This window comes from Erpetoichthys calabaricus, chromosome 8, assembly GCF_900747795.2.
Source record: "Erpetoichthys calabaricus chromosome 8, fErpCal1.3, whole genome shotgun sequence".
In the NCBI taxonomy this organism is placed as follows: domain Eukaryota; kingdom Metazoa; phylum Chordata; class Cladistia; order Polypteriformes; family Polypteridae; genus Erpetoichthys; species Erpetoichthys calabaricus.
Window position 1 is genome coordinate 78654056 of NC_041401.2, and position 26275 is coordinate 78680330.

The window sequence follows — 26275 nt, forward strand, 5'->3', positions numbered from 1 at the left end:
GATAACAAGGAGCCAGAACCTATCCCTAAAGTATCAGGTAAAAGTTAAGAACCATTTTTAGACAGAACATGAGTCCATAACAGAATTTACACATGCACATCCCATTTCTAACACACAGTGTTCAAATTGAGAGCTGTCCATTAACATAACACTCATATTTTTGGCATGCCTTGGAAAACTGGAATCTGTAGAGAAAAACTCAGACAGACATGTAGGTAACATACAAACATTATGACTGGGCCAATTATGGGTTATGACTGGGCCAATATAGAACATTCATCTTTTTTGTCTTTGAAATACTCCAAGTCTACCTTTGGGCTTGTGTTTGGGAACTTTGCCATGCGTTTTGCCTAGGTTTCATGTTTTTAGCACACTGAAATAGGTTTCCTTACAGTATTTGCTAGCATTTTCCACCCCCCATTTTTCCTTCTATCTTAACAAGATGCTCTGTCCCTACTGATGGAAGGCAGCCACATATATAACACTAATTTCACTTGTAGAGAGCCTTTTGAGTTGTGGGCATGGTTACATTTGCACCACATATACTGTACTGTATGTCTTTGAACTTCTATCTTGGTCTGATTTTATCACAAAGCTTTTCACCTTCACAACTGAGTCACTGGATGTGTCTCTGTCTTATTAATGGCTTCTTTCTTGCCACCCTCCATACAGGCCACTGTTATACAGAGGTCTTGATATGATTAACAGGTGCCCCTTTACTGCACATTCAGCTGCTGCAATTGTCACTGAGGAATCACGGTTCTTCACATTTCTTTCACAGTTCTTCATCGTGTCTTGAAGGGTAACCTTTCCTAGCAGTGTGTGAGAGGTCTAACGTGTTCTCCACTTCATAATAACTGATCCAACAATGCCACATTGACTGCTTGGAATAGCTCTGAACCCTTTTCCTAATTTATGTATTTGTATTATTTTATCTGTAACTTCTTTGGAGTGCTCTTTAGTTTTCATTTTCACAATGGTTCTTCAGATTTACAACGTGAATATTGATCAGGTTTAGGATAAAGAAATTAGTTATTTTAACGATTCACTGGCAGAGGCTAATTGTAAGGCAATTATGTCTTTGTTATGCAATTATTTTACACACAAACAGCATATTTCCATTTTTTTCTTATTGTTTCTTGTCTAATATAATGTGACGTTAAAAAATTGAGTTTCATTGCTTTAATATTAACAAAGCAAAAACACAGAGAACAATATTTCAGTGTAGGATTTGTAATTCAGTAAAATTAGAGCATGGTCCACAAAACGTAATAGTTCTTCAAGGAGCAGTTTTTAAGATTTTGATATAATTAGTGAGAAATGCTGGGCATAAAAGTACAATCTTGCTAATTTTAAAATATTAGGTTTAAACAAAAAATGTAAACATTTACAGTACTTGGTTTTCACAGAATAAACAGATATTTTGGTCAAAAATATTTCAGCACACTATTTAGACTAGTATTGTTAAACACACTACAATACACTTTTTGCTTTTTGTTTTAAAAATAAAATCTATTGTGACATTACCCAAAACTTTGTTAGAATTTTTTTTTCTGAAATCCTGTGACTTTTGCAGCAGTGATAGGGAAAAATAGATTTACTACCATCTGTCAGATGTCTTTTGGCTGTTTAATGCATGCATTGTGGGATAATGGAGCACAAAGACCAACATGTTTTTTTTAAGCCAAGAATATCTCTGCTGTCTAATCTTATCCAGGCAGCATTTTTGCTTGAAAGCAGTATGTATTATTTCATCTGGACTGTCTTACTGTTCATTGTATAAGCTATTTTTATTATTAATTTTGGAGTTGTAATCTTATGTAATAAAAACTGTTTTAGGTAAAACGAGGTGACCCCGTAAACGAAGAAGAATTGAAAAGAACCAAGTCAGAGGTGTCAGTAAAAAGAGTTTTGCGGACCTTAGGAGAGGTAATTCTTCAAAGTATAGTACCAGATATTATAAACATTCACTTATCTTGGATACATTAGATACATACAAATATTTCATTCTGTTTATTCCTTAATTGTAAAGTGATATAAGAGAATGATTTAAATAAAACAAAGTTGTGCAATGTATTTAAAAACTACAATAACCAATCTGGTTAGAAAAACAAAAAAGGCTTCTGTATATAAAGTAAAAGACTTTTAAGAGTTATTAACTGTGTTTTTATTTTTATCTTTTTTTCAATCTCTTTCAGTTTCCTAACTACGTTCCTAAATTTGAAACTTATCTGAACAATCCATGGGAAGTAAGATACAGAGCTTTAAAACGATTCCAACAGGCTGCTCATAAGGTCTGTAATGTATAATTAAAATACTTAGCTTCCTTTGATTTTAGCATCTCTTACAATATCCTGGAATAACATTTTTGCAAGAGAGTTAAACATTCACTATTAGACATTGTATTAGTTGACAAAGCAGACAGCAAGTGACTTCAAAAGAGCTTTAAACAGGGTCTAACATGTAAACTTACTTTGTAGTTTTTTGGGGTTTTTTTTAAGTATAATATTTTTTTCTAGACCTAAAAAAGATTAACATTGCAAAAAATAGGATGAACATTGAGTTAAGAGAAGGTCATCATTAATAGAAGTACTCTAACATTTGCCAAACATCAGGCATTTGTTTTGACATTATTTAACTTTAAGAATCTGCATATTGCCTATCCTGTACATATATTACCTACAAATTGTAACATAAAGTATAGGGTTTCATATAGTATCATAATTTTATGGGCATATATTTTTCATTTTTAAAAAGAAGCAAATGGAAAGTGATCAACAAATATACTTAAGACACATTGCATGTAGAACACTGTTTCAGAGTTGGTTACATGTACAGTTTTTACAGATACATATTTGTGCAAAAGGATGGCAGGAAGGTGATATGAATCACTCAGATTATGTGTACAGTCACTGGAAATACTTAAAGAAGAACCATGTACCTTTCCAATAATTTTGACTACCTACCATAATTTTCGTTTTTTGCCCTAAATGTCAAATTAGCTACACATTATTTCTGCACTCAGCCTCTTAATCAGAGGCTTCTTTGTGTTTTTTATTGGTCAAACTCCACATTAATTTAACTTCTCATGTCTTCTTCCACTTTCTTGGTGTTGCTTTTGGGTCTCATATTGGCTGCAGATTTTTTATTGCAACCAACATCTTAGCTAGACGCTACTGTACTTCCTGATGTCTAGCTAGCCTGCTTAATTTGAATCTGTAAACTACCCCACAATTGCTTTAAAAAGCAAGTTAGTTGCAATGTATAAGTGTTGCTGTATATTATAACACAGATCCACCCCAAAAAGTAAGACTTTACACCTGCAACATTTATGTGGAAACAATCTGTTTTAGAAACAATTTAAATAGAATCCAAGCCTAAAGTTCTGTCAACAAAATGTTTAACTGTCCTGAAAAAGAACAACAAAAAGAGGCACATTAAGTCAATGTAAGAAACTAGAAAATGAGAACTTAATTAAACTAGGAATTAAACTTAATTAAACTAGGAATTCGATAAAAGAAACAGATCAGCAACCCCATTTTAAATATACAATGCTACTACACTACGTCGAATTATTTATAGAAAAGATTGTTGTTACAATGCACTCTGTATTATCTGTAGATGAATGTGAGACCTGAAGTAAAGTTTACCAGTTGAAGGCTACAAATTACTTTAATAAATCAATTTTTATTATCTTTTACATCTTTTCTTAACAAACAAAATCACATGAAGCTTTACAAAGTAATCAGGAATACAATACTCAGTTATTTGATTATAGCTAATCTAACCTTTGGCTTTTTGTGGACCTTAATGAATATGCAAAGAACAAAGGATATTGTATTAGATGACAATAAATTTCACCTACTTCACATTATAAGCCCTGCCACTGCAAAGCATTATTTCTAAAACAGCTCCACATGGATGGTTTTAATTCTTATTAAGAAAATCCAATTTGATACGGGTTTTCTTTTAATTAATGTTTTAAAAATTATATAAATTTCTAAGTAATAAAGTACACATTTCTGAAAGAAGTCGATGCAATGCAACCAGTATGAAACTATTACCTTATCACAATATTTTGACAAAAGAATAGTGCGTATCATTGTAAAAATTAATCCCATAAATTGAGACATTTAGGAAACTGCATGAGTAACTCCATTTGTTTTCTCCATAATAAACTGCCATGATAAGGAATTTCTACAGAGGAAATATTTAATCTCAACAACATGTTTAACATTTGTATTAATGCATATATTCTAATATGTTCTAAAGCCTGCTTAATCCAATTCAGGGTTTCAGGGGTCAAAGTCTGTGCTTGTAGCATCGAATGCTATAGCAGAAACCAACACCCACTGACAAAAACAGTCTGTCACAGAGCCCACTAAGGCACGCATGCACACAGAGCTAATTTAGAATCACTTATTAACCTAACATGGAAATCATAGGGATGCATTAGAGAAAAATGGAGTAAGTGATGAAAAACCCACCCAGACACAAGGGGAACGTATGAACTCCAGATAGCCCACAGTACTTGAAGCTAGGATCCGGAATTTGTGAGGCATATTCATATATAGAATCAAATTTTTACCTGAATAGCACTGAATTAAAGGAAGCTTATATTAGTTTATTTAATTAAGTCAGTTTTGTTCCTTTGCTTCATTACAACGTCTACTTTAATATACTACCAAATTTGTATGTATTTGAGTAACAATTTGCTGTAAAAGATGTTTGTGAGTTATTTATTAGTTTTGTATATTCTGACTGAATACCAGAGTGTTAAGTCTTTCATCCAGAATTTAAGTATTTTCCTGTAATTTGTTTAGTTCAGAATGATCTTGTTCACCACTCTGAAGCATGTTCTCATTATAATCACTTTGAAAGCACTATACAAAATAATATTTGATCGGTTTTCGTGGCGTTATATGATTTGTCAAAGAGAAGTTTTAAAAATAATAGTAGCATTATACAAAGTTTTAAATTAAAATTAGATTAGATTAAATGTGGTGTTCAGTATTGTTCTTACTGTGGAGACATTTCTGTGATATGTTACTGTTTAAACCTCTCATAGTTTAACTTCTACAGTCAAACTGGTAAGATATTCTTTGGATATGCAATGTGTAAAGTTCTGTGATAGATATGGATACCAATCAAATACTGTAATAAAAGTAAGCATTGAAAACACACTATTTAGCAAAATAGACAAATGAAGGCTTATTTCTTAACAATATTATTTTTGGCTTTGGTTTCTTGGTATAGAAAAACCTTAAGATTGTTATTGGCAGGATTACAACTAAGCAGATGAAGGTGGTGTTTTAGTTTTAATAAAACATTTTTAAAGGAAGCCCCAGTCGCTTGCGTACAGTTTTTTGACATTCACTTAATAATGAAATATTTTGTTAAGAAACTGCAAGAAGGCATTTGCTTGTATACATTTATTTGACAATCACTTAATCTTTAATTTTTAGGACATGCATTTTTCACTTTGTTTGGTACTTTCATCTCTTTGCATAAAATGCATTTTTCACTTTGTTTGGTACTTTCATCTCTTTGCATAAATTACAAAATTTACTGATGTTTCTTTTATGCAATCATGTACTTTATCTACTAAGAAATTGCCTGTTCATATTTATTCCATTCTTTTAAATGACAGGTTTCTAAGAATTTCCAAAATGACAGACTTGTCAGGCTTTTTGTATGTCAGCTGTACTTTCTTTTAATTTAGGCATCAGTAAACTGATTACCTTTCCTTTACAATTGCATATTTAAAAAGTAAGAGCAATTTTTTTAAGTTAAAAGCTTGCAGTATACCATATTCAATTTATTGATAGTTATAAACAAATCACTATTGGAATTAATTTTGCAGATTAATTTTATTGATAAAATACTACTATAAAGCAAACATTCTGACACATTAATCACAATGACAAATCTTATCACAAAATCAGTGTATACATTCAAGCATAACTGACTTAGAAATGGTGCATGTTGATAATTTTTAATTTTACATTAATTCAGTTATAAAATGTTCTTTGTTCCAGGTACTGATTAGGATCCGGCTGAGTAACAGACTTCAGACTTTAAAAGTACTAGTCCAGAGTATTAAGCAAAGCAATAAAGATGCAGAAGCAGGTATTTATGAATAGCGTTATAATGAATGTATAAAGAGAAAGTCTTCTATACTATTAAGGTTATAGAGTACATTATGTGATTTCATTCATTGTATATGATGGCATTGCATAGGATAATGAATTGTAGATCTTTAAAGTATACTATAAACACACAACTTATACATTTTTCTTCCCAAATTTTATTTTTAGATAATACTTTGGGCACTTATGAACCATCAGTGCTTGACAACAGATTAAAATCATCTATGAGGATGCCCTGCATTGACAAACTGCTCCCTTTTACCCTTCCCACCTATTCACCCACAGATCAGACAGATGAACTTGTAAGTAACTAATAAATAAAACTGAATTTTGAATTAGAATCAAAATACTTTATTAATCCAAAAGGAAATTACTTATGTTACATCTGCACAGATAGACAAAGGCCCAAGTAACATGAAGAGCAAATATAAAATAAGCATATACAGTAAATTAGAATATAAATATCAAAATAAACTACAATAAATCCTCATTCACTATGCTGTACAGGTATGCTGTGAATTAAATGTAATAGATACTATACATCTGAGTCTCTTAGTTTACTAAACAGAATAGCTGAGCAGGAGGTATCTCACATAATAAAACTGCACATATAAATGAAATGTTGCATATTTTGAGAACAAAAAAAAATTTAAAGTTTTTCATATGAGAAGTAACAGACGAGTTATTGCACATCTAAGTAGTTAAAAAATGTCCTGGAAGATCCATTAAGGATAGGATAAAGGGAACAACTTATTGTGTGGGTGAGTGACCAGAAGAGGAGTTATATTTTTATATATCCATCCATCCATCCATTTTCCAACCCAGTGAATCCGAACACAGGTGCCAATCCCAGCCAACACAGGGCGCAAGGCAGGAACCAATCCCGGGCAGGGCACCAACCCACCACAGGACACACACACACACACACACCCACACACCAAGCACACACTAGGGCCAATATAGAATCGCCAATGCACGTAACCTGCATGTCTTTGGACTGTGGGAGGAAAACGGAGCACCCGGAGGAAACCCACACAGACACAGGGAGAACATGCAAACTCCACGCAGGGAGGACCCGGGAAGCAAACCCAGGTCTCCGTACTGTGAGGCAGCAGCGCTACCACTGCGCCGCCCTATTTTTATATATACAGTAAACAGTATATATATTTATATTTTCTGAAAGGTTCAGTTGAGCACTTTATCAAATATTCACACTATGAGCACTTTGCCTACTTTTGTACTCTGATAGACTAAGAAGCTTAAACTGCTAAAAGTGTTACATTAACAATAAAACATTAGTAAATGTATTCGGTGAGTTTATGAACTTTTGAGCTCTGGCTGTTTGCATTACTTTTTTTAATTGTTTAAACATATTTCCAAAAACTAAACCTCATTTTCTCAATGCCAGATACATCTAAGCACCAATTCAAAAAAACAGTTTCCCATTTTCTCATAATGAATGGAATCTTGTTCATGCCCTCATCAAAAATACTGTCAATCAGCTTCCAACAGTACAGTAAATCAAGCACTGTGCTGTTGTATTTTACGAAGAGTCCAAAGAATTTCATCAGCATCACGATAAATGTGTTTGGCTATTTACTGGGAGAAATTTACACTGGAATAATTAATCCAGGCTTGGCAGGAAATACAGTATCACCATTTTCTTCATGTCATTTTCTTCAGGGGCATGGAGCTTGCGATCATAAGCTATTGGGTTTTAAGAAGGGAGAATATGGAAGGAGATGCACAGATATAAAATAGTGGTTTCTATCTGGTGGCTAATGGCTGCAAATGAGTGATCTTTTCTCCATCCTGACTAGATACTTCTACCACAGCACACTGATCAATGAAGATCTTTCCATGTCTCCTCTTTTTCAAGTCAAACCCTGCCTCATCAAGAAAAATATATTTGTTATGATTCTGTACATTGGCCAGTTTTTGTATGCTTGTTAAAGCCTTTTTTTAAATTAATGGTTAATTCCCATTACATATTTTTTTAGGTGCTAAACCTGATATTTGCATTTAGTTTTATTATTGAAATCTATTTTCAGTCATTATTGTATTTCCTTGTTCCCTTCTATTTTGTGTCGATGTCATTATAATTCAACAGAAGTTACGTGAATGATGGTCATCAGCATGCTGGTATAAGAATCAGTGCATCAAATGCATCATCATCTGGGTTTGTGGATTATCAAACAAAAGTCTATCTTTGTGTGTGTATTAGTTATGCTACTAAGATTTCCTGGCTCCAGACTTTTGCTTTTGTTTCTGTTATTATGATTCTTGGTTATAGATTTGAGTACTGTATTAATGTTTGATAGGCCTGTTCTTTGGTTACAACTTTCTGTTTGATTTTGTTGCCTGTCCTGATCATCCCTTTAAAACTTTGTAGCCTTTTTGTGTAAGTCTAACAGTATTTATAAAGAGATGGACTTGAATCAATTTTTAAAAACTGGCGAAAAAGAACCAATAAAGTTTTCAGCAAGCACACCAAAAATGATTTTATGAAATTTTGCATAGACTATAGAAAAAAAAACACAGTTGTTGATTTATTCTGTCCTACATACCTTAATGTAAAATTAAATCTTCCTTGTCAGACAGTCGACTCACTTGCTCACGCCTTGTATAATACATAAGATAAAACCTTTCTTTTATTTTTTGTAAATAACAGAAATGAGTGGTTAAATGACAATTGCAACATAGGTCTTTTGTTATTTCAGAGTTCCTCACTACAGGTACACAGTATATATGCTTTATTGCGATTTCTTTTTCATTACACAGTCAATTGTTATTAGTCACGCTCTGTTAATTCATTTGAATGTGGTATTGTCTTTAATATTTTGACTCTGAATTTCACCCTACTTAATTTTTGCTCAGACCATTTCCACTATGGCAATCTATTGTTCTGGTGTTGTCTTTCAATTATGACTGTATTTACTATATATACAAGTAACATTAAAGAATGAGCACTAAAGTATACTGCATTTTACAGTTTGCACAGCTTACTGAACTGTTTACTATGTAAATTACTTCTGCAGTACAAAAGAGCATATACAGTCCTGTAGCATATTATTAATTTTATTAATCAAACGTTGAGCATATTGTAATGTTTGTGATGTATTATATGCATATCACACTATTTAATGGCATTAAACATAAAAAGTGAAACATTGGATTGTTTTTAAAGAAGTATACACATCTATTTGACATTTATAAATATGCACATTTAATGTGATGTAACACTTAACAACAACAACATAAAGACAAATTAACAAACATCTTTCACCTAGCTCATCTGCTTAGTAGATTATAATTCTGTTCTCTTTAATCCATTTATTTTTTAAGAAAAAAGTAGAGTATGCACCTTAACAAAAAAGTACAAGATAATATATATTGGGAAAGATGTGTCGCACACATTTAAAATTTTAGTATAGGTCAAATGACCAATTAAAAAAAAATCTATCAGAGGTATGTGTGAATTTAAGTGCTTTTATTTCACATTATTGATATCATTTACTTTACTTAGCTTCTATGAGAATGTCTATAGTGTTATAAAATGTTTGTTATAAATGTTAAAGTAATTGTCCTATGTTTTATACTTTTAATGTTTTAGGCTCCCTATTCCCTTGGACCTGTACCAGTAAAGCCACCAGACATGAATTTTAAACTGAATGTCCCATTCTTCAAGTTAAAGGTCTATAACGTTTGTGTTTTTCTTTCTGTACTGTGAAGTTTTATGTTTATACTCAAACAAACCATTCTGTTTTTCTTAGAAAAATGTATTATATAAATAATACTGAACAAGAATTCATCATTATCAAGTATTACCCTCGCAACCACACAAACAGAGACTATTTTTCAAAAGAGACCAAAAAAGAGAGAATGTAAAGCATCAAGTAATCTTTACCAGTGCAGTTTATCTAAAATGTCATGAAACTGTACAAATTAACAGGGACAGGACTTTTTTTAATAGGTGCCTTTATAAATGTAATTACGTACAATTTTCATAATGTGTTTATTTGTTATTTTAATTTTAATCAGTTTCGATTCAGAGTCTTAATAATGTATACAAAATTGGAGGTGAGAGCCAAAAATGGTATCTCCACATTAAATTTCCCACATGTTGAGTCATTAGTGATAACTCATTGAAACTCTCTTTTTAGCACCCTTCATATTACACATAATTGGAAAGTGATTTATAGCCTATGCAAGTTTAAAATATTGCTTTAAACAGAAACAATTATGAGATATGGTTAAAAAAACAAAATGATGTTAAGAACAACAATTCAGTATTGATAGACATTGGTAGAGCTTGGGAAATATTTCATATTTGGAGTACCATGGAAGCAGAAGAAATATTTGAGCTCAGAGATACTATAGCAGAGTAAACATAACAGAGCACAACATTACAGAGTTAATGCCATGTTTGAAGAATAGCTCCAAGACTGACAAGGTGGGTTTTTAGTAATGGTTCGTGTTTTATGGACCTACATGAAGAGGTAGATATACAAAAGAGCCAAAAAAAACTAAAGGCATTTTTCACAATGTTTTTCAGTTAATGATCATCAGAGAGTCTTGTTGGTTTTGCTCATTTTACATAAGTTAAAGAAGTTATCAGCTTCTGTACATTAACTGCAGAGTTTCATAAATGAATCTTTGTCTGAGAAGTGTCAGGAAGGCATTGGTTGATTCATTTTTATGGTTGTTTTTGTTATTTGTATTTCATTGTTATTTTAGTAAGATCATTGACAGTACTTAATTACTGAGTTTTTATTATTTAATCTCTTGCTTTTTTGATTTTTTTATTGTTGTCCAATTTATTTAGTGGGTACTACCCTTTTATGGTGTCAGAAGCAGCTTGTTGATGGAGAACATGATTGCATTATAAAAGCAGGTAGCTTGCACAGTGAACTATTTGGATTTTGACTAGCCGAAGTAAAAACTTTCTTAGAGAGTAACACTTAAACACTTTTTCTTTTGATTGTTAATTATGGTAAAGGAAATCTGGGTCTAAATTGTGCTTAATTTGTCACTTTCATTCTAGTTCGGTCCAAATAATGTAGAAGAAATACATATAGAAATCCCATTTACTAACTCTACTAATGTCCCTGACAACTCCAAAATAAACAGACTTTTGCAGTCCCTGCCAATGACAAAATATATCTGCTGTCTTGGAATTTCAATGTGTTCAGGAAGCTAGTGTAGGTAACAAAATATAAAACATCAATAAAAAACTGAAAAGTTTACATAGAATGCAGCATATACTGTAAATATGATATTTGATTTCTTATGATTGAATGTTCAGGGACTTTACAATTTATGAGTAGAAGAAGTGAGAGTTGATTATTTTCTGGGGTGTTGGATTTTAGTTTTAAATAGTGTTAAGTAAGACATTGTCATTGCATTTTAATGAAACATATTGGATAAACAAAGCTCTCTTTTTCAATAAATTCAAACTAATGCATCAACAGGAGTGGATGCATTTTAAAGTTTATTTAACTCTTTTTTTTTTTTTATAAATTTGTACAGGTTCCTCAACATTACCAGCTGATGGGGTATGAACCAGTGTCAGTGTTTGAGACGTCAACCAGTTACATCCCTGAAGCACTATCAAGAAATCTCAGATCAGGTGCTGAGGTAAGGTCTCATTGAACAGACCAAAAAAAGTGATTTATTCAGTGAAAGCTGTGATTTGCAACAAGTTCTGGGCTAGGGCAGGCACTAGACTACAAGGTGCTACCATAATAAACAGACGTAAACCTCCAGGAAAAAGAGAGCATCACATTGGTAGAGACAAAGAGAGAACACTAGCAGTTAGAAACACCAGTATGGAAAGTCAGTAAGCCAGTCAATATGTGCAGGATGCCACAGAAGGACAACATGCAGAATCACAAGTACAGGGGAAACTAAGAAAGAGTAATTAGGCATATGTGTGTTATTTTCCCATAAGACACTGGAGGGCAAGTAATATTGTAGATGCTAGGGATGCCTGATCCACTTTCCAGAGATAGGATGAGGTCACGCACAGGAAGCTAGAACACTTACTACTTGATAGGCCATACATTCACCAGTGAATGGCTCAAGTCCATGTCAAAGATCATTGTCTGATTAGGACAAGAGAGCAACGATATTCACAAACAGCCAAGATGCAACTCTTAGCTTCCCAGATTAGATACACTCCAAATTTTGGCTTCACCTTGAAATCGTACATATCAAAATAACAAAAAATTGTCTACCTAAACATTTTATAAGAGTGAAGAAAACGAAACTCACAACTTTTTGTTTTCCCATGAGCATCTGTATATTATATATGTATATCTATAAGAATCACCAACAGCCAGAGCGTATTACAGCAGAATTATCCCGTCAAAGCAAACATGCCTTTATAATAAAGCATGTAACTAATCAAGAAGTTGAAGACTTTGCTTTTTATGTACTCTGTTTTTTCTTACAAGGGTGGCAGATATAATACAAGGCAAATGCACATTTTAGACATTGGAGGTGTCTCAGATAAGAAAATCAGACAAAGCGCTATATAAATGTAATGAATGAATGAATGAATTCTTTTATTTAAAAAAATCACTAAAGCTGACATTTTAATTTATGCATGTGTCAAATATAACATTTCACAATTATTTTGTTTTAACAAAATTCCTTTTAGAGATGAAGAATAAAAAAAACTATACACTTTAAAGATTGAAGATTAAGAAATAGACTGTATAGTAAAGACAACTGGAACCAAATACAGTATGCATTTTACATTATTGTAGCATCTGACGCAAAGAAACTTGGAAAATTCTAGTATGAGCATGCTGTTCAAACACTCATTGTTTCCTCAGAAGAAATTGTAACTATCCCTGTTGCTGTCTGCTGCCTAGAGTCATAATAGGCACATCAAAAATATCCTTTGTTACAGAAAATCACCTTTTTTACTTTTCAATTAAACCTTCTTCACCTACTCTGATTTCTGCTTCTTGTCTTGCACGCCTAAGTGACACAGGTTTGTTGTCTAAGAGATGACCATGACCTTAAATAAAGCATACTTCTGAGTTTTTAAATACATCTATATGATTAAAAGATAGTTGTATTCATAGTGTCTGACTGATGTGGCATCAGGTAAATAAAAACCTTTAAAAAAGGGTGAAACAGAAAACACCAGCCCTGAGATTTTGTTTTCTTTTGGGTGAGATCTGGATACTGTTTGAGATTCCATACACCTAGACCTGTTCATCTAATATCAGGTTATTGCAGCTCTTACTGTATTATTCAGTATTTAGTAACTTAAAATCATCTTTAATAAATTAGGCTGCAAATGAAAAGCATTATCTTTAACATGGAAAGAATATCCTTCTTATCCTCCAAAATATTAAAATATTTTCAAATGCAGCGATTTTACTAATGTTAAATTTATGGCTCATACAAAATGCAGACAGATTTTTTCAAATTCCGTATTTTTATCTACTACATTGTTAGGGACCTTGAAAAATCAAGTATTTTTTGGATAAATGAAGTAAACAGGACTGATGGCCTTTATTGGGCCCTCCTCACTCACGCGTCAGCCTCGGGGGCATTCCTTACCTCTGCTTAGCTAGTAAACAAGAGAACTACTTAAAGGATTTAGATCTGTTTTTTTTTTCTATAATTTGCTTGAACATTCCATTTGATTTTGTGACTTCCCTCATCACGCTAAGAATCATAGTTCGCTTGCAGGAGCGATATATTCGTGCTAATCTGAGACAGAGGCTGTGGGCCAAGAGGAGGTGGAAGTGTCAGGAGTAGGCAGCTGGGCAGAGCCCTCCTCAGTGTCCTGTTTCACTACTACGTGGGCAGAGCCACAGGGGAGTTATTAATATAAGGGAACATTGTTGAAAAATCTCATTTCCAATCACATTGTTTATTTGCCTCTACTTCAAGAATTTAGAATTTTTTTGATACGCTGTAAAATGTAATAGGATGCATACGCCTGCTGTTTGTGTTTCATGAAAGTGCACTTATTTAGATTTATTGCATTTGTGGCATGATATATGTTTTATGATTTAATCAAGTCAGAGCCAGGTGAGCATCCAAACATGCTTACCTAGTTCTGAATTAAAGCTAAATTCCTTGGTCAGCTCTGAGGTTGCCTAAAAACTTCAAGATTAAAAGGGTCTTAAGAGTATTCATGTAAGAATCAAAATAATAAACAGTCCTTCTGACAATTATTGATACCATGGAAGCCTTTCAAATATATTTTTTTCTTTCTGCCAGGCAATTTTCTTTGTTGATTTTTAAATTTGCTAAATGAGTCAGTTTATTACTGTTGGATAATTAATAAACAATATTTAATTTTTTTATTTTGTTTTCATGTTCATGCAACTAAGAAAGTATGAAACTGTACATAATTAACACAAAGTAAATGTCTATATTTTGTAGCTTAAAAAGAGCATTTATCTATGCAATTAATCTTTCTTTAGGAGGAGATAATGCCAGAGGTGATTACATCACAGTCTGTAGCACCTGAATACACTTCGGAGGAAGAGCAAGATCAAGCATCAAAACAGCAAACATCTGCAGTCTTAACATTAACCCCTCCTGATGGTCTATTTCATCCCCCAGAACATGATCCACTTAGGATTTTTGTAAGTAAAAACATTTTTTTCTCACTTTAGAGAATATAAGACCCCATTTTCTCAGTTATAGGAGATAGGTTATGATTCTTTGAAGTAAGCAAGATAAGCCAATGTGTGTTCAATATAGTATAGAGGATCTTGAAGTATTTGTGCAATGTGTAATGTGATGCTGAATTACACCACACTTGTATATGATATGAATTATTGAATTACATTGCCTATCTGAGATATTAATTGAGAGGTTCCTTTCCCATTATTACCTCATATCATCCAGCAGGATAATTTCTAAAATAAGTCAATAAAGTCTTTTAATATCTTTCACATTACTAACTAAGACATATTCAAGTGTAGATATTAATGCAATGCAAGGGAAACTGAGCAGGTACCCTCTGACAAAGTTTCTAATTTATAAATAAAAATGGTGTGTTGCTGGGAGTCAGTTGATCTAAGGAATGTGCAGTTGATTAAAGGATAAATATTCATTGTTAATACAGAGATCTCTAAAGGTCCAGATTTCAATAATTTCCATGAATTATATTTCAGCCTCTTGTACCCTACACAGTATTTGATTTTAATGCACTTGGGCAGCAGAGTATAGTATCTTTGTTTTATCATATTTCATACATTGGTATTGGTGTTTTAACATATTTCATACATTGGTATTTTAACCAAGTGAGGCATGACTGGATTCCTAATAAATTGGTCATAGTTGTTGATGGCTGGAGTATCCAGCAAAATGTATACAAAGAGAGAAGTCTAAGCAAAACATGCAGGTGCAGTTCAATTGCCTTTTGGGTCTTTTCACAATTTCAGTGTCAGAATATGTATAACCAAATAGTAAAGCAGGAATTTAGATAACTTGATGCCACCCTCTGCTTTGATTTTTTTTCAGTGTCATCCTACTACTGCACAGCCTTTTTGCATTCCAAATTAATAAGTACTTTTGAATCTAACTTTGAAAAAATAAGAATTTATTTATTTGTTTTGTTTTAAAGTCAATTGTATGAATATTAATTTCTTTAGCTAACAGGAGAGTTGAAAAGGTGACCACTTAAAAGAGGACCTATAGATGTCTACCTTCAATACATCCATTTTGATCTTGTGAAATTCTGGAAGGGAACGTTTTCTCTATTCTTTAGCTAAAACTTTAACCAGTATTTTAACATTGTTATTCACAAGTGATATTGGTCTGCAGGAGGTACACTCAAAAGAGTCTATATTGTTTTTTGTTTTTTGAAAAGATAGTGATTCACACTTGGCATAGAGTTTTTAGTAATACTTTATCTTCTCAACCTTCCTGAAACATAACTGGCCTGACTACTGTTAACACATCTTTGTCCATCCATCCATCCATCCATCCATCCTCTTCCGCTTATCCGAGGTTGGGTCGCGGGGGCAGCAGCTTGAGCAGAGATGCCCAGACTTCCCTCTCCCCGGCCACTTCTTCTAGCTCTTCCGGGAGAATCCCGAGGCATTCCCAGGCCAGCTGGGAGACATAGTCCCTCCAGCGTGTCCTGGGTCTTTCCCGGGGCCTTCTCCCGGTTGGACGTGCCCGGAACACCTCACCAGGGAGGCATCCTGATCAGATACCCGAGCCACCTCATCTGACTCCTCTCGATGCGGAGGAGCAGCAGCTCTACTCTGAGCCCCTCCCGGATGACTGAGCTTCTCACCCTATCTTTAAGGGAGAGCCCAGACACCCTGCGGAGAAAACTCATTTCAGCCGCTTGTATTCGCGATCTCGTTCTTTCGGTCACTACCCATAGCTCATGACCATAGGTGAGGGTAGGAACATAGATCGACTGGTAAATTGAGAGCTTTGCCTTACGGCTCAGCTCCTTTTTCACCATAACAGACCGATGCAGAGCCCGCATCACTGCGGACGCCACACCGATCCGCCTGTCGATCTCACGCTCCATTCTTCCCTCACTCGTGAACAAGACCCCGAGATACTTGAACTCCTCCACTTGAGGCAGGATCTCGCTCCCAACCCTGAGAGGGCACTCCACCCTTTTCCAGCTGAGGATCATGGTCTTGGATTTGGAGGTGCTGATTCCCATCCCAGCCGCTTCACACTCAGATGTGAACCAATCCAGAGAGAGCTGAAGATCACGGCCTGATGAAGCAAACAGGACAACATCATCTGCAAAAAGCAGTGACCCAATCCTGAGTCCACCAAGCCGGACCCCCTCAACACCCTGGCTGCGCCTAGCAATTCTGTCCATAAAAGTTATGAACAGAATCTGTGACAGAGGGCAGCCCTGGCGGAGTCCAACTCTCACTGGAAACGGGTTCGACTTACTGCCGGCAATGTGGACCAAGCTCTGACACCGATTGTATAGGGACCGAACAGCCCTTATCAGGGGGTCCGGTACCCCATACTCTCGGAGTACCCCCCACAGGATTCCCCTAGGGACACAGTCGAATGCCTTTTCCAAGTCCACAAAACACATGTAGACTGGTTGGGCGAACTCCCATGCACCCTCCAGGACCCTGCTAAGGGTGTAGAGTTGGTCCACTGTTCCACGACCAGGACGAAAACCACACTGTTCCTCCTGAATCCGAGGTTCGACTATCCGACGGACCCTCCTCTCCAGAACCCCCGAATAGACTTTTCCAGGGAGGCTGAGGAGTGTGATTCCTCTGTAGTTGGAACACACCCTCCGGTCCCCCTTCTTAAAGAGGGGGACCACCACCCCGGTCTGCCAATCCAGAGGCACTGTCCCTGATGTCCATGCGATGTTGCAGAGACGTGTCAACCAAGACAGCCCTACAACATCCAGAGCCTTGAGGAACTCCGGGCATATCTTATCCACCCCCGGGGCCCTGCCACCAAGGAGTTTTTTGACCACCTCGGTGACCTCAGTCCCAGAGATGGGGGAGCCCACCTCCGAGTCCCCAGGCTCTGCTTCCTCATTGGAAGGCATGTTAGTGGGATTGAGGAGGTCTTCGAAGTACTCCCCCCACCGTCCCACAACGTCCCGAGTCGAGGTCAGCAGCGCACCATCCCCACCATACACAGTGTTGACACTGCACTGCTTCCCCCTCCTGAGACGCCGGACGGTGGACCAGAATCTCCTCGAAGCCGTCCGATAGTCGTTTTCCATGGCCTCCCCAAACTCCTCCCATGCCCGAGTTTTTGCCTCGGCAACCACCGAAGCTGCATTCCGCTTGGCCTGCCGGTACCTATCAGCTGCCTCCAGAGTCCCACAGGACAAAAGGGACCGGTAGGACTCCTTCTTCAGCTTGACCGCATCCCTCACCGCCGGTGTCCACCAACGGGTTCGGGGATTGCCACCACGACAGGCACCGACTATCTTACGGCCACAGCTCCGGTCAGCCTCCTCCACAATAGAGGCATGGAACATGGCCCTCCCTCGGGATGTGGTCGAAGTTCTGCCGGAGGTGGGAGTTGAAGCTACTTCTGACAGGGGGCTCTGCCAGACGTTCCCAGCAGACCCTCACAACACGTTTGGGCCTACCAGGCCTGACCGGCATCCTCCCCCACCATCACGTCTTTGTAAACAATATTAAAGTTTTTTCCTTCTAGTGCAAAGAACCCCAAGTTGCAATAAATAGGTCTGGTGAGGAAAATGTTTGATAAAATAAAAAAAACAATATAATGGGTGAGAATTAAACCTGAATTTTTTGGTTGAGAGACAAATGTGCAAACAATCACACTATCGTGAACATTTGTATGTCACATTTTCTCTGCCTTTAGATCTCGCTGTAGTATTTTCATACATGGAAAACTATTTGTTTTGTGTCTTTTGTAGCAAAAAGATTTAATTTTGTTCAGAATGACATCCTTTTTGTTATGAAGCATATCATTAGGGGAAAATGCATATTCTTTGTCAGTTATACAAATCTCAGTTATTAGTATTTATATCCTCTAAGTTGCAGGTTATTTTTATGTGAAACATATTCAATGATTTGTCCCTTCTGTTTTGTTGTGTTATCAGATCATTTAAAAAAATACCAAATAAACTCTTTTCTTAAAGAGGAATAGGAAGAAATGTCAAAAAAACAGCTATATACCGGTTACCTGTGACCTCATACATGTTTTACTGATCATATCATACACCAAATGTTCAACCCCGGAGTCCTCTAACAGCATGCTGCTTGCTGACTGGGACTGTCTTTATTTCGAAACCTTTACTTCAGCTTAGTTTTACCACCAATCGAGAGATTCTCAAAAGTATTCTCTTCAACCCTTAAGAGACTGCAGCTACACAAAGAATTGACAATCCAGCACTCAGCTAGCAATAATTAGACAAAGGTATTGACTTACATTTTTACTTGAAAATTATATTTATTTGCATTAAAACCATTAACAGCAGCTTATACTGAGATAAACAGAAATATACACCCTGAATGCTTTAAAATTTTATATAGTCCAAGAAGAAATACATTGCTGTGACCGTTTCACACCCAGATGTCTTCTTTTTAGCTAGTTCTGTGTTCTCAAGCAAATAAACAGGAGAGCTGCTAGAAATTTTGGGCCCCATATTAGGTCCCCCCACCAGATCAGACCAACACTGTACCCTATGTAAATATCCCCCATGTCAGTCGAAGCTTTTGATAACTTTACGTATGTAGGATTGTAGTGTCCTAGTTGAGTCCCATACTTACTAGCGCTGTCAAATTAGCCAAAATGTAAGATTTGAATATTCAAATTAAAAATAAATAAATAATAAAATATTTTTCTATAACTTTCCCTCTGTATTATGGTGCCTCTGTATACAAAAATTAGAAAACACACATTGATACCAGAGCATTGTGATATTCATTATGTTTTGCATTTTCTCTGAGTGTAGTGAATGCTTCAGATATCATTATCAGAAGTGCAAGGTTTCGTTCTTTGAGATTCCCAACTAAATAAGCAAAAAGTATAAAAAGAAGTATAAAAAAATATACAAAACTTTAATGTCCTGTTTTGTGATCTAAAGTCCCCAGCATGCACTGCACTTTTGTTCTACTTGACAAGACCTTAGCCTAGAAGCAAAAGACCTCTCACCTGAGCAGTTAAAAGTATCGCCTGTGCACCCTCAGATATTCTTTGAATGTTCCTATAGATACTTCTGGGAATTTGAAAATATTAATTTGAAAATTTTAATTTATGTACAGATGAATTTAGTAACGCTTTCATCTTCTAATACTGTATTAATAGGTTTAATCACTAATGGTGAACTGTATTAGTGGAGTGTAATAATTTAAGTTCCAGAATAAGATGAGTAACATCCGAGATAAAGGCAGCATTGTATATTTAAAAATTAAAGAGAATGCAAAAACTGGTTATAAATGGAAAAATAGCCAGTTTGTGAATTTCTTTCTTATCCAGAATTGGTGCGTTCATACAGTACTGAACAGAACTATTTAGCTTCAAGTAGCTTCAAAAAGTTCCTGATCAGTATAAAATAGCACCATTCAGGTCTTATATTATCTTAATGGCTACAAAGGGTGTTGGTTTGTTAATCAGCATTCACACTCCTTGGTAATTATACTGTAGCTAGAATGGAAAACCTGACCTATTCAATCTCTTTTCAATTAAAATTGGTCCTTACTATTTAAATGGGTCTTCAACAGAACTACAGTAGATGACCAAGTTTTGAAAGCTTGTTTTTCTCTTGAGATGCAGTTTGTGATGTTGTATGATCCAGCTTAAAAACTTTAATGAATGATCAATACAGTATAACATGACTTTTGTATTTTAGAATTCATCTTTCAAGATTGGTGTAGAAAAAAAACCACTTCTTTTAAAATTGTTCTACTTTCAGCAACTTTCTACATTTCCCAGTGCCTTCCACCAATAATGCATTGAGTAGAATCTCACGATAACTTCGCTCCTTCTCTCCCTCCATCTTGCCCCACCCAGTGAGGCTAAAATCAAAGACTATAGAGTCTCTGTTCCCATACATGCCCAAAACACACAACTTCTCCCTGTCAACATGGAATAGTTGCTTAAAATAACAACATATACTAATTATGATAAATATTCCTAGAAAATGATAAAAGCATAAAAATACTGTAATAGAAATAAAAAAATAAAGAAACAATACAAATAATAAGAAAAATTGAGAAAAAGGCAACAGTTGTACATAGTGGCCTGTTATTTGTTTAGAATTTATTAAGTACACAGGTTAATATTGGTAAATTCTGACCTTGACTTCATTCTAGGTAGGAGGGTCACTAGAGGAGTGCCCAGTGATAAAGTAATGGACTACTTGCCCAGTACTTTTGTACAATCTCTTGAATGTGATACAGAGCGATTGGTTCTTGACAAAAAAGTCACTCTCCATATGACTAGGCTGTTCACTTCCAAGCAGAATTTAAGAGGCAGCTTCAATAGCAGCACATTTGAATTAAAAAACACAATTAATGAAAAGTAAGCTTTCACAATGAAACCAGTGTGAAGCTCAGTAGGTGTTAAAGATTATTATTATCATGTTTTACTTATCAGACACTTATCTAAAGAAACATAAATTAAGTATACATACATTATAATATATTTCAGGGGTTGGCAAAAAATGTTAAATGGTAATATACAACCCAGTCTTAAGAAAAGTATAAGATTTGTACTTCATTTAATGTTGAAATTAGAAGATAAACTTGCATCATAAAAAAACATTTTTTTATAGGTTTAGAACAAGCTATACATGTCCAGATAACATCCAAAAGCTTAATCAGCCATGAGATGCTTAACAGTAAGGAAGGTTTTTGAGAGGGCCATTAACATTAATAGACTGGCAAAGGTTTGCTTGGTCAAAGGAATCTTTTTCCACAGCTTGGGATCAAGAAATGAGAAATAGCGTCCATTTCTGAAGATAGGAGAGACCATTAGGAGGCAGTCTGAAGCAGAATGGAGGCTGCCTGGTGGGATATACAGTATGTAGAGGCCACAGGCTAGAGGAACGTAAAAAAGGAGCAAACCAGATGAGTGCTAGAAGTGACGTTAGTGAAACAAACATCTGTGCTTGAATAAAAATTGCATAAGTAAGACTGGAGAGAGGTTTTTATTAGCAGCAAGGGTGAGAGAATTTGGATCACATGAACCACTTTCAAATCTGCAGGGAATTTCAGTTTAGAACTGAGAACCAAAAAAAGCAAGGGTAACAAACAACAAAGCAGTTGAGGTGTAATGTAGTCACCTATCACCTAACACTTATTAAAAGAATGTTTAGTGATTCAGATTCTAAGTCACAGGAGTGACATATTCCGTGATTTGTTTTATACAGAGCATATGTTTGCCATTTTGTATTTTCATTGTATTATTCTCAAATTAATTAAATGTTTAGGAAGTATTCTTTGCAATCTTAATGATAAGCAATGCTTACCTAGCTACATTAAACAAAGACCAGATCAGTTGAAAACTCCTTACCTCTAGGGACATTTTCATGAAAAGAATTACTCATTGAGATTTTCTGTATTCAATATTTTACTGTACCTTGCTCAAACAAAATGTTGCAAACATATTGTTTGTCTTGCAGTAGTGCCATCTAGTGGTGGTTGAGTTAACATGCTGTATAAATTGCCTAATACAATGCCTAAGTTCAAGTTCATGCTTATTGTTAGGTGTATAATTTACAAAACAAACTTTCATTAAAATAATCAGAACATTTGTCAGAGACTTAAAATAAAGCAGTTGTCAAGATATGTGACTGTCTTTTTAGAAAAGAAACCTAGGCTTACATCCTGATTTATCATAACAAGTAAGTCTTTTGAATATTTAAAGTGAATAACAACTGTGCAATGATACTGAGCAAGTGAATAAAAAATAGATATGTATTTAAGCACAAAATTAAATAGTATAATCTGAATCCATTTATTTTTAAAAGATTTGTGTCCATTCTATTTGCAAAAGAATCAAAGATAAAATGAAAAAATTAAACATAGAAAATTGTTAACATTTTCTGTAATGAGGTACTTGGTCACTACAGTTAATAACAGAGTATACTGCAACAAGAAGAGCCATCTGTGGACAGACTTTCCAAAATGACTAAATAAAACAAATGTGCTCCACATAACCAAAACAGCTTGGATTCTGGGTAGCAGTACATCCATCCATATTTAACAAGGGAATTCTCTCAAGGTCAGTTTTTTTTTTAAATTACATATTGATCTTAATAAATTAATTTGTTTGTTGTCCTCTACAGAATCCTGCTCCTGGCTTGTTTTCATTTAAGCAACCTCTTTCATTCTTGGAATCGGACACAGAGTTTCACCTTTGCCCTCTACCACGATACACCATTAACAAGAATACTGGAGTTCCCAATAGTACACAAAAGAAGTTTCTTGATCGAGAGGTGAAGTGTTGTCTGGAGCCTACATTTATATATTTATATTATTTTGAAATAAAGAAGTCAATCACATATTAACCATATGATATGCAACATTGTGGATACTTCTTCTTTTTGATGTAGATAATGGTCAGTAAATTAATTAATTTAAATAGTGGCTGACAGTGATTTTCTTTCAGGGCAAGAACATGATATATCTTTGGCTTGTTCATTTAGACGAGAATTAATATTGAAAAATTAGTGTTCTACAGTATTGCCTAAATGTTTAACCATGTATTTCTTTCAATGCATTGTTAAGCTTTAGTGTGTAGTTTCTGCAAAAGTTCATGAGATATTTTATTCTTACTATCTCACTTAGTTTATAGCTACTTGGATGGTATTGGAATGTATTTTTTCTAAAATTAGTAAATGTGAATCTTACAAAATGTCATTTTTAATTCAGGAAGTAATAGAGGGAGTAATGAACTGGAAGACTTTCTCACCAGCTGGAATTTCTACTTTGTCTGTAATACCATCCTTGGCAATCTCTTCAAATCCTAGAGGGTAACGCTCCTGAACTTTTAAACTTATTAGTGTATTCATACCATACCAGAATCCTATTCTAGCAACTAATAATGGTATAGTAAATAAATCTGAATTTTCTACACTGCCTTTCATTACAGGTACTTTTAAAAAATGTTTTGAAAATCTTCACAGACAAATTTTTTTAACACTGTTCCAATTGAGCGGGACAGAATGAGGGCCAGCTTTGAGGTACAACAAATTTACTGAAGTTACTGCAACCTCTGGATCCTCATTTTTTCCTGATGAGGAATTTCCAAATAGCAAAAGTAAAATTTTGAATCTCTAAAAATGCTTACACCATTTTATTTTCAGACATTACCTGGTATATTAATCATATTTATATGCATTTCTTTGAATATGTTGTATTTTTCCAGCAAGTCATTGCTACCAATAAATTTACATTTGTAATCACATTTAACCAGGCAAACTTTCTGAAAACATTAAAAATATATTAATGTTCCATTTCAGCTCTCAATGATAGTACAAGGTGGAGAATATAAATTACAATCAATAATAAATAAATAATTTAATCTATATTAGTATAATTTTATTTAATTGAAAGGGTGTTCTTAAATTGGCCCTTGTGTGTGTCTGTGTGTGTGCATGTGCGTATGTGCAGTGAACTGGCCCCCTGTCATGGCTTTGTACCTGCCTTGCACCCAATGATTGCTGGGATAGGCTTCAACTGCCCCACAACCCTGCCCTTGATACATGGGTTAAGAAGAATTTTACTCAGCCATTTCCAAGCCTGCTTAATCCGATCCAGGATTTTAAGGGTCAGAGCCTAACTCTGCCAGATCGGCTCAGGAATTATCTATCTATCTATCTATCTATCTATCTATCTATCTATCTATCTATCTATCTATCTATCTATCTATCTATCTATCTGTCTGTCTGTCTGTCTGTCTGTCTGTCTGTCTGTCTGTCTGTCTGTCTGTCTGTCTGTCTGTCTGTCTGTCTGTCCGTCCGTCCGTCCGTCCGTCCGTCAGTCAACTAGACTATCTATCTATCTATCTAAAAACCAGACTAAAATGAATAGTTTATTCATTAGCACAAAACCCAAAAATATGTCAAAGTTTTAATTCATGGAGGTTATGAACCTACAAATAACTGAGCAGACTGTCCACCTGTCAATTCAACTGGAGGAATAACAGTTTGAGTATAATAGTACAAGACTTTATAAAGTACTGTATGTGTCAGTGTAAACAAAGGAGCTCTAAACAGAGCTTTGACTATTCTGAAATAACATTTTCTAACCTGCTTAATAAAATTCAGGATGTGAGGGCTCAGCAGCATATTTTGCAGAGCAGGAAACAGTGCTGCACAAGACTCCAGTTCATCACAGAGCTCACTTATGCACACACCCTTATGTCACCAATTTAGAATTACCAGTTTACCTTATATCAGGAAAAGCAGAGTACTGAGTGATAAACCCATTGAGATACAGAGATAATATACAAACTCAAAACAGATAACGACTGGGCATGGGATTTGAATCCGGGAAGGTGAATCCATGAGGCAGCAATGCTAACCACTGAGCCATCAAGTTGCCCATCTTCTGAAATTTCATGCAAACATTATCCTATTTTAAGTAAATAGAATGTTCAATTTTAATAAAACCTTGTTCAGTAAAGTTAAAGCACCAAAAGTATCCATAAGTAAATATTTATGAAATAATGAAAGAAAAAAATCTGAGTCAGAGAATGTAATTAACTCTTGATATATAGTGCTACTAATTTAGATACAGTCCCACTGTATAAAAAAGAATATATGTTCACTTTAGCTACTTTATTGTTTATATAATGCATTTGAGACTATGTAGGCATTCTCTGACTTAAAAATTACTATTTTTTAGGTTGACATCATTTTTTGTGCTGTTGTGTAGTAAGAATTTCTAATTACAATTATTTTTTATAGATCTGATCCATTTAATGCAGATTTACTTCCAACTGATGTTCCTTTACCTTTGAGTGGCTTGCCAGATGACCTGAGGGATGATATCATGGAGGAGATGTATGGTGATATTCTACATTATATAGTCTCTTAAATAATATGAGAATTTTCTGTTGACCTAAAAAGTAAAATAACTTATTTTCTAAGTAGTCACCCACCCCGTGTTATATGGTCACGACATCTTTAACAGAAATAAGATTGATCTTTTAGAATATGTGTCTACAAGCAATAAGCACATCTAAAACTAAAGTTTGCACTGTTGGAAAAATTTCTAAAGATTAAATTCTGTTAAATTGCTCACTAAGCAGATCTGAAAGTGAACGCTTATCTCTGACAGTAGAGATGATCAAGGCTGAATTTTCAAGTATTGAAAGTTTACTACCAGACGTGCAGGTTACAAGCATGCCAGTAAATGAGGAAAGGTAGGAGTTTCTAAATTTCTTCTCAAGAGTATAGAGAAATATGAAATATGATATGTGTGTGTGTGTGTCTGTGACTGTGAATTGCATAAAATGGATATGTGCAATGTTTTGTCATAACTGGGTTCTATGGACATTCCTTATTAACAATAAGTGTGAATAGTTAATAAGAGACATTACATAAACAAAAGCAAAAGTACAAACCAATCTTATAGTTCAATCATCTTTGTCTGAATAGGTGTTGCATTCTGTCTTCTCCCCTCATACACTCTGTTAATAATCTA

At 34.9% G+C, this 26275-nt stretch overlaps 1 protein-coding gene across 3 annotated transcripts in view; it reads left to right on the forward strand.

Moving 5' to 3' along the window:
- The window catches only part of cfap221 (cilia and flagella associated protein 221), a 66704-nt gene that overhangs the window by 36688 nt on the left and 3741 nt on the right, over nucleotides 1-26275 (forward strand). For 2 of the 3 annotated variants that reach the window (XM_051930948.1, XM_051930947.1), the window contains exons 13-23: nucleotides 1840-1929; nucleotides 2199-2294; nucleotides 6039-6129; nucleotides 6318-6451; nucleotides 9763-9843; nucleotides 11679-11786; nucleotides 14603-14767; nucleotides 22912-23061; nucleotides 23498-23598; nucleotides 25537-25632; nucleotides 25878-25994. In XM_051930948.1, the coding sequence (XP_051786908.1) occupies nucleotides 1840-1929; nucleotides 2199-2294; nucleotides 6039-6129; nucleotides 6318-6451; nucleotides 9763-9843; nucleotides 11679-11786; nucleotides 14603-14767; nucleotides 22912-23061; nucleotides 23498-23598; nucleotides 25537-25632; nucleotides 25878-25994 (1229 nt within the window). The remainder of the gene's footprint in view (nucleotides 1-1839; nucleotides 1930-2198; nucleotides 2295-6038; nucleotides 6130-6317; nucleotides 6452-9762; nucleotides 9844-11678; nucleotides 11787-14602; nucleotides 14768-22911; nucleotides 23062-23497; nucleotides 23599-25536; nucleotides 25633-25877; nucleotides 25995-26275) is intronic. The other variant, XM_028806907.2, reaches the window with a different exon arrangement.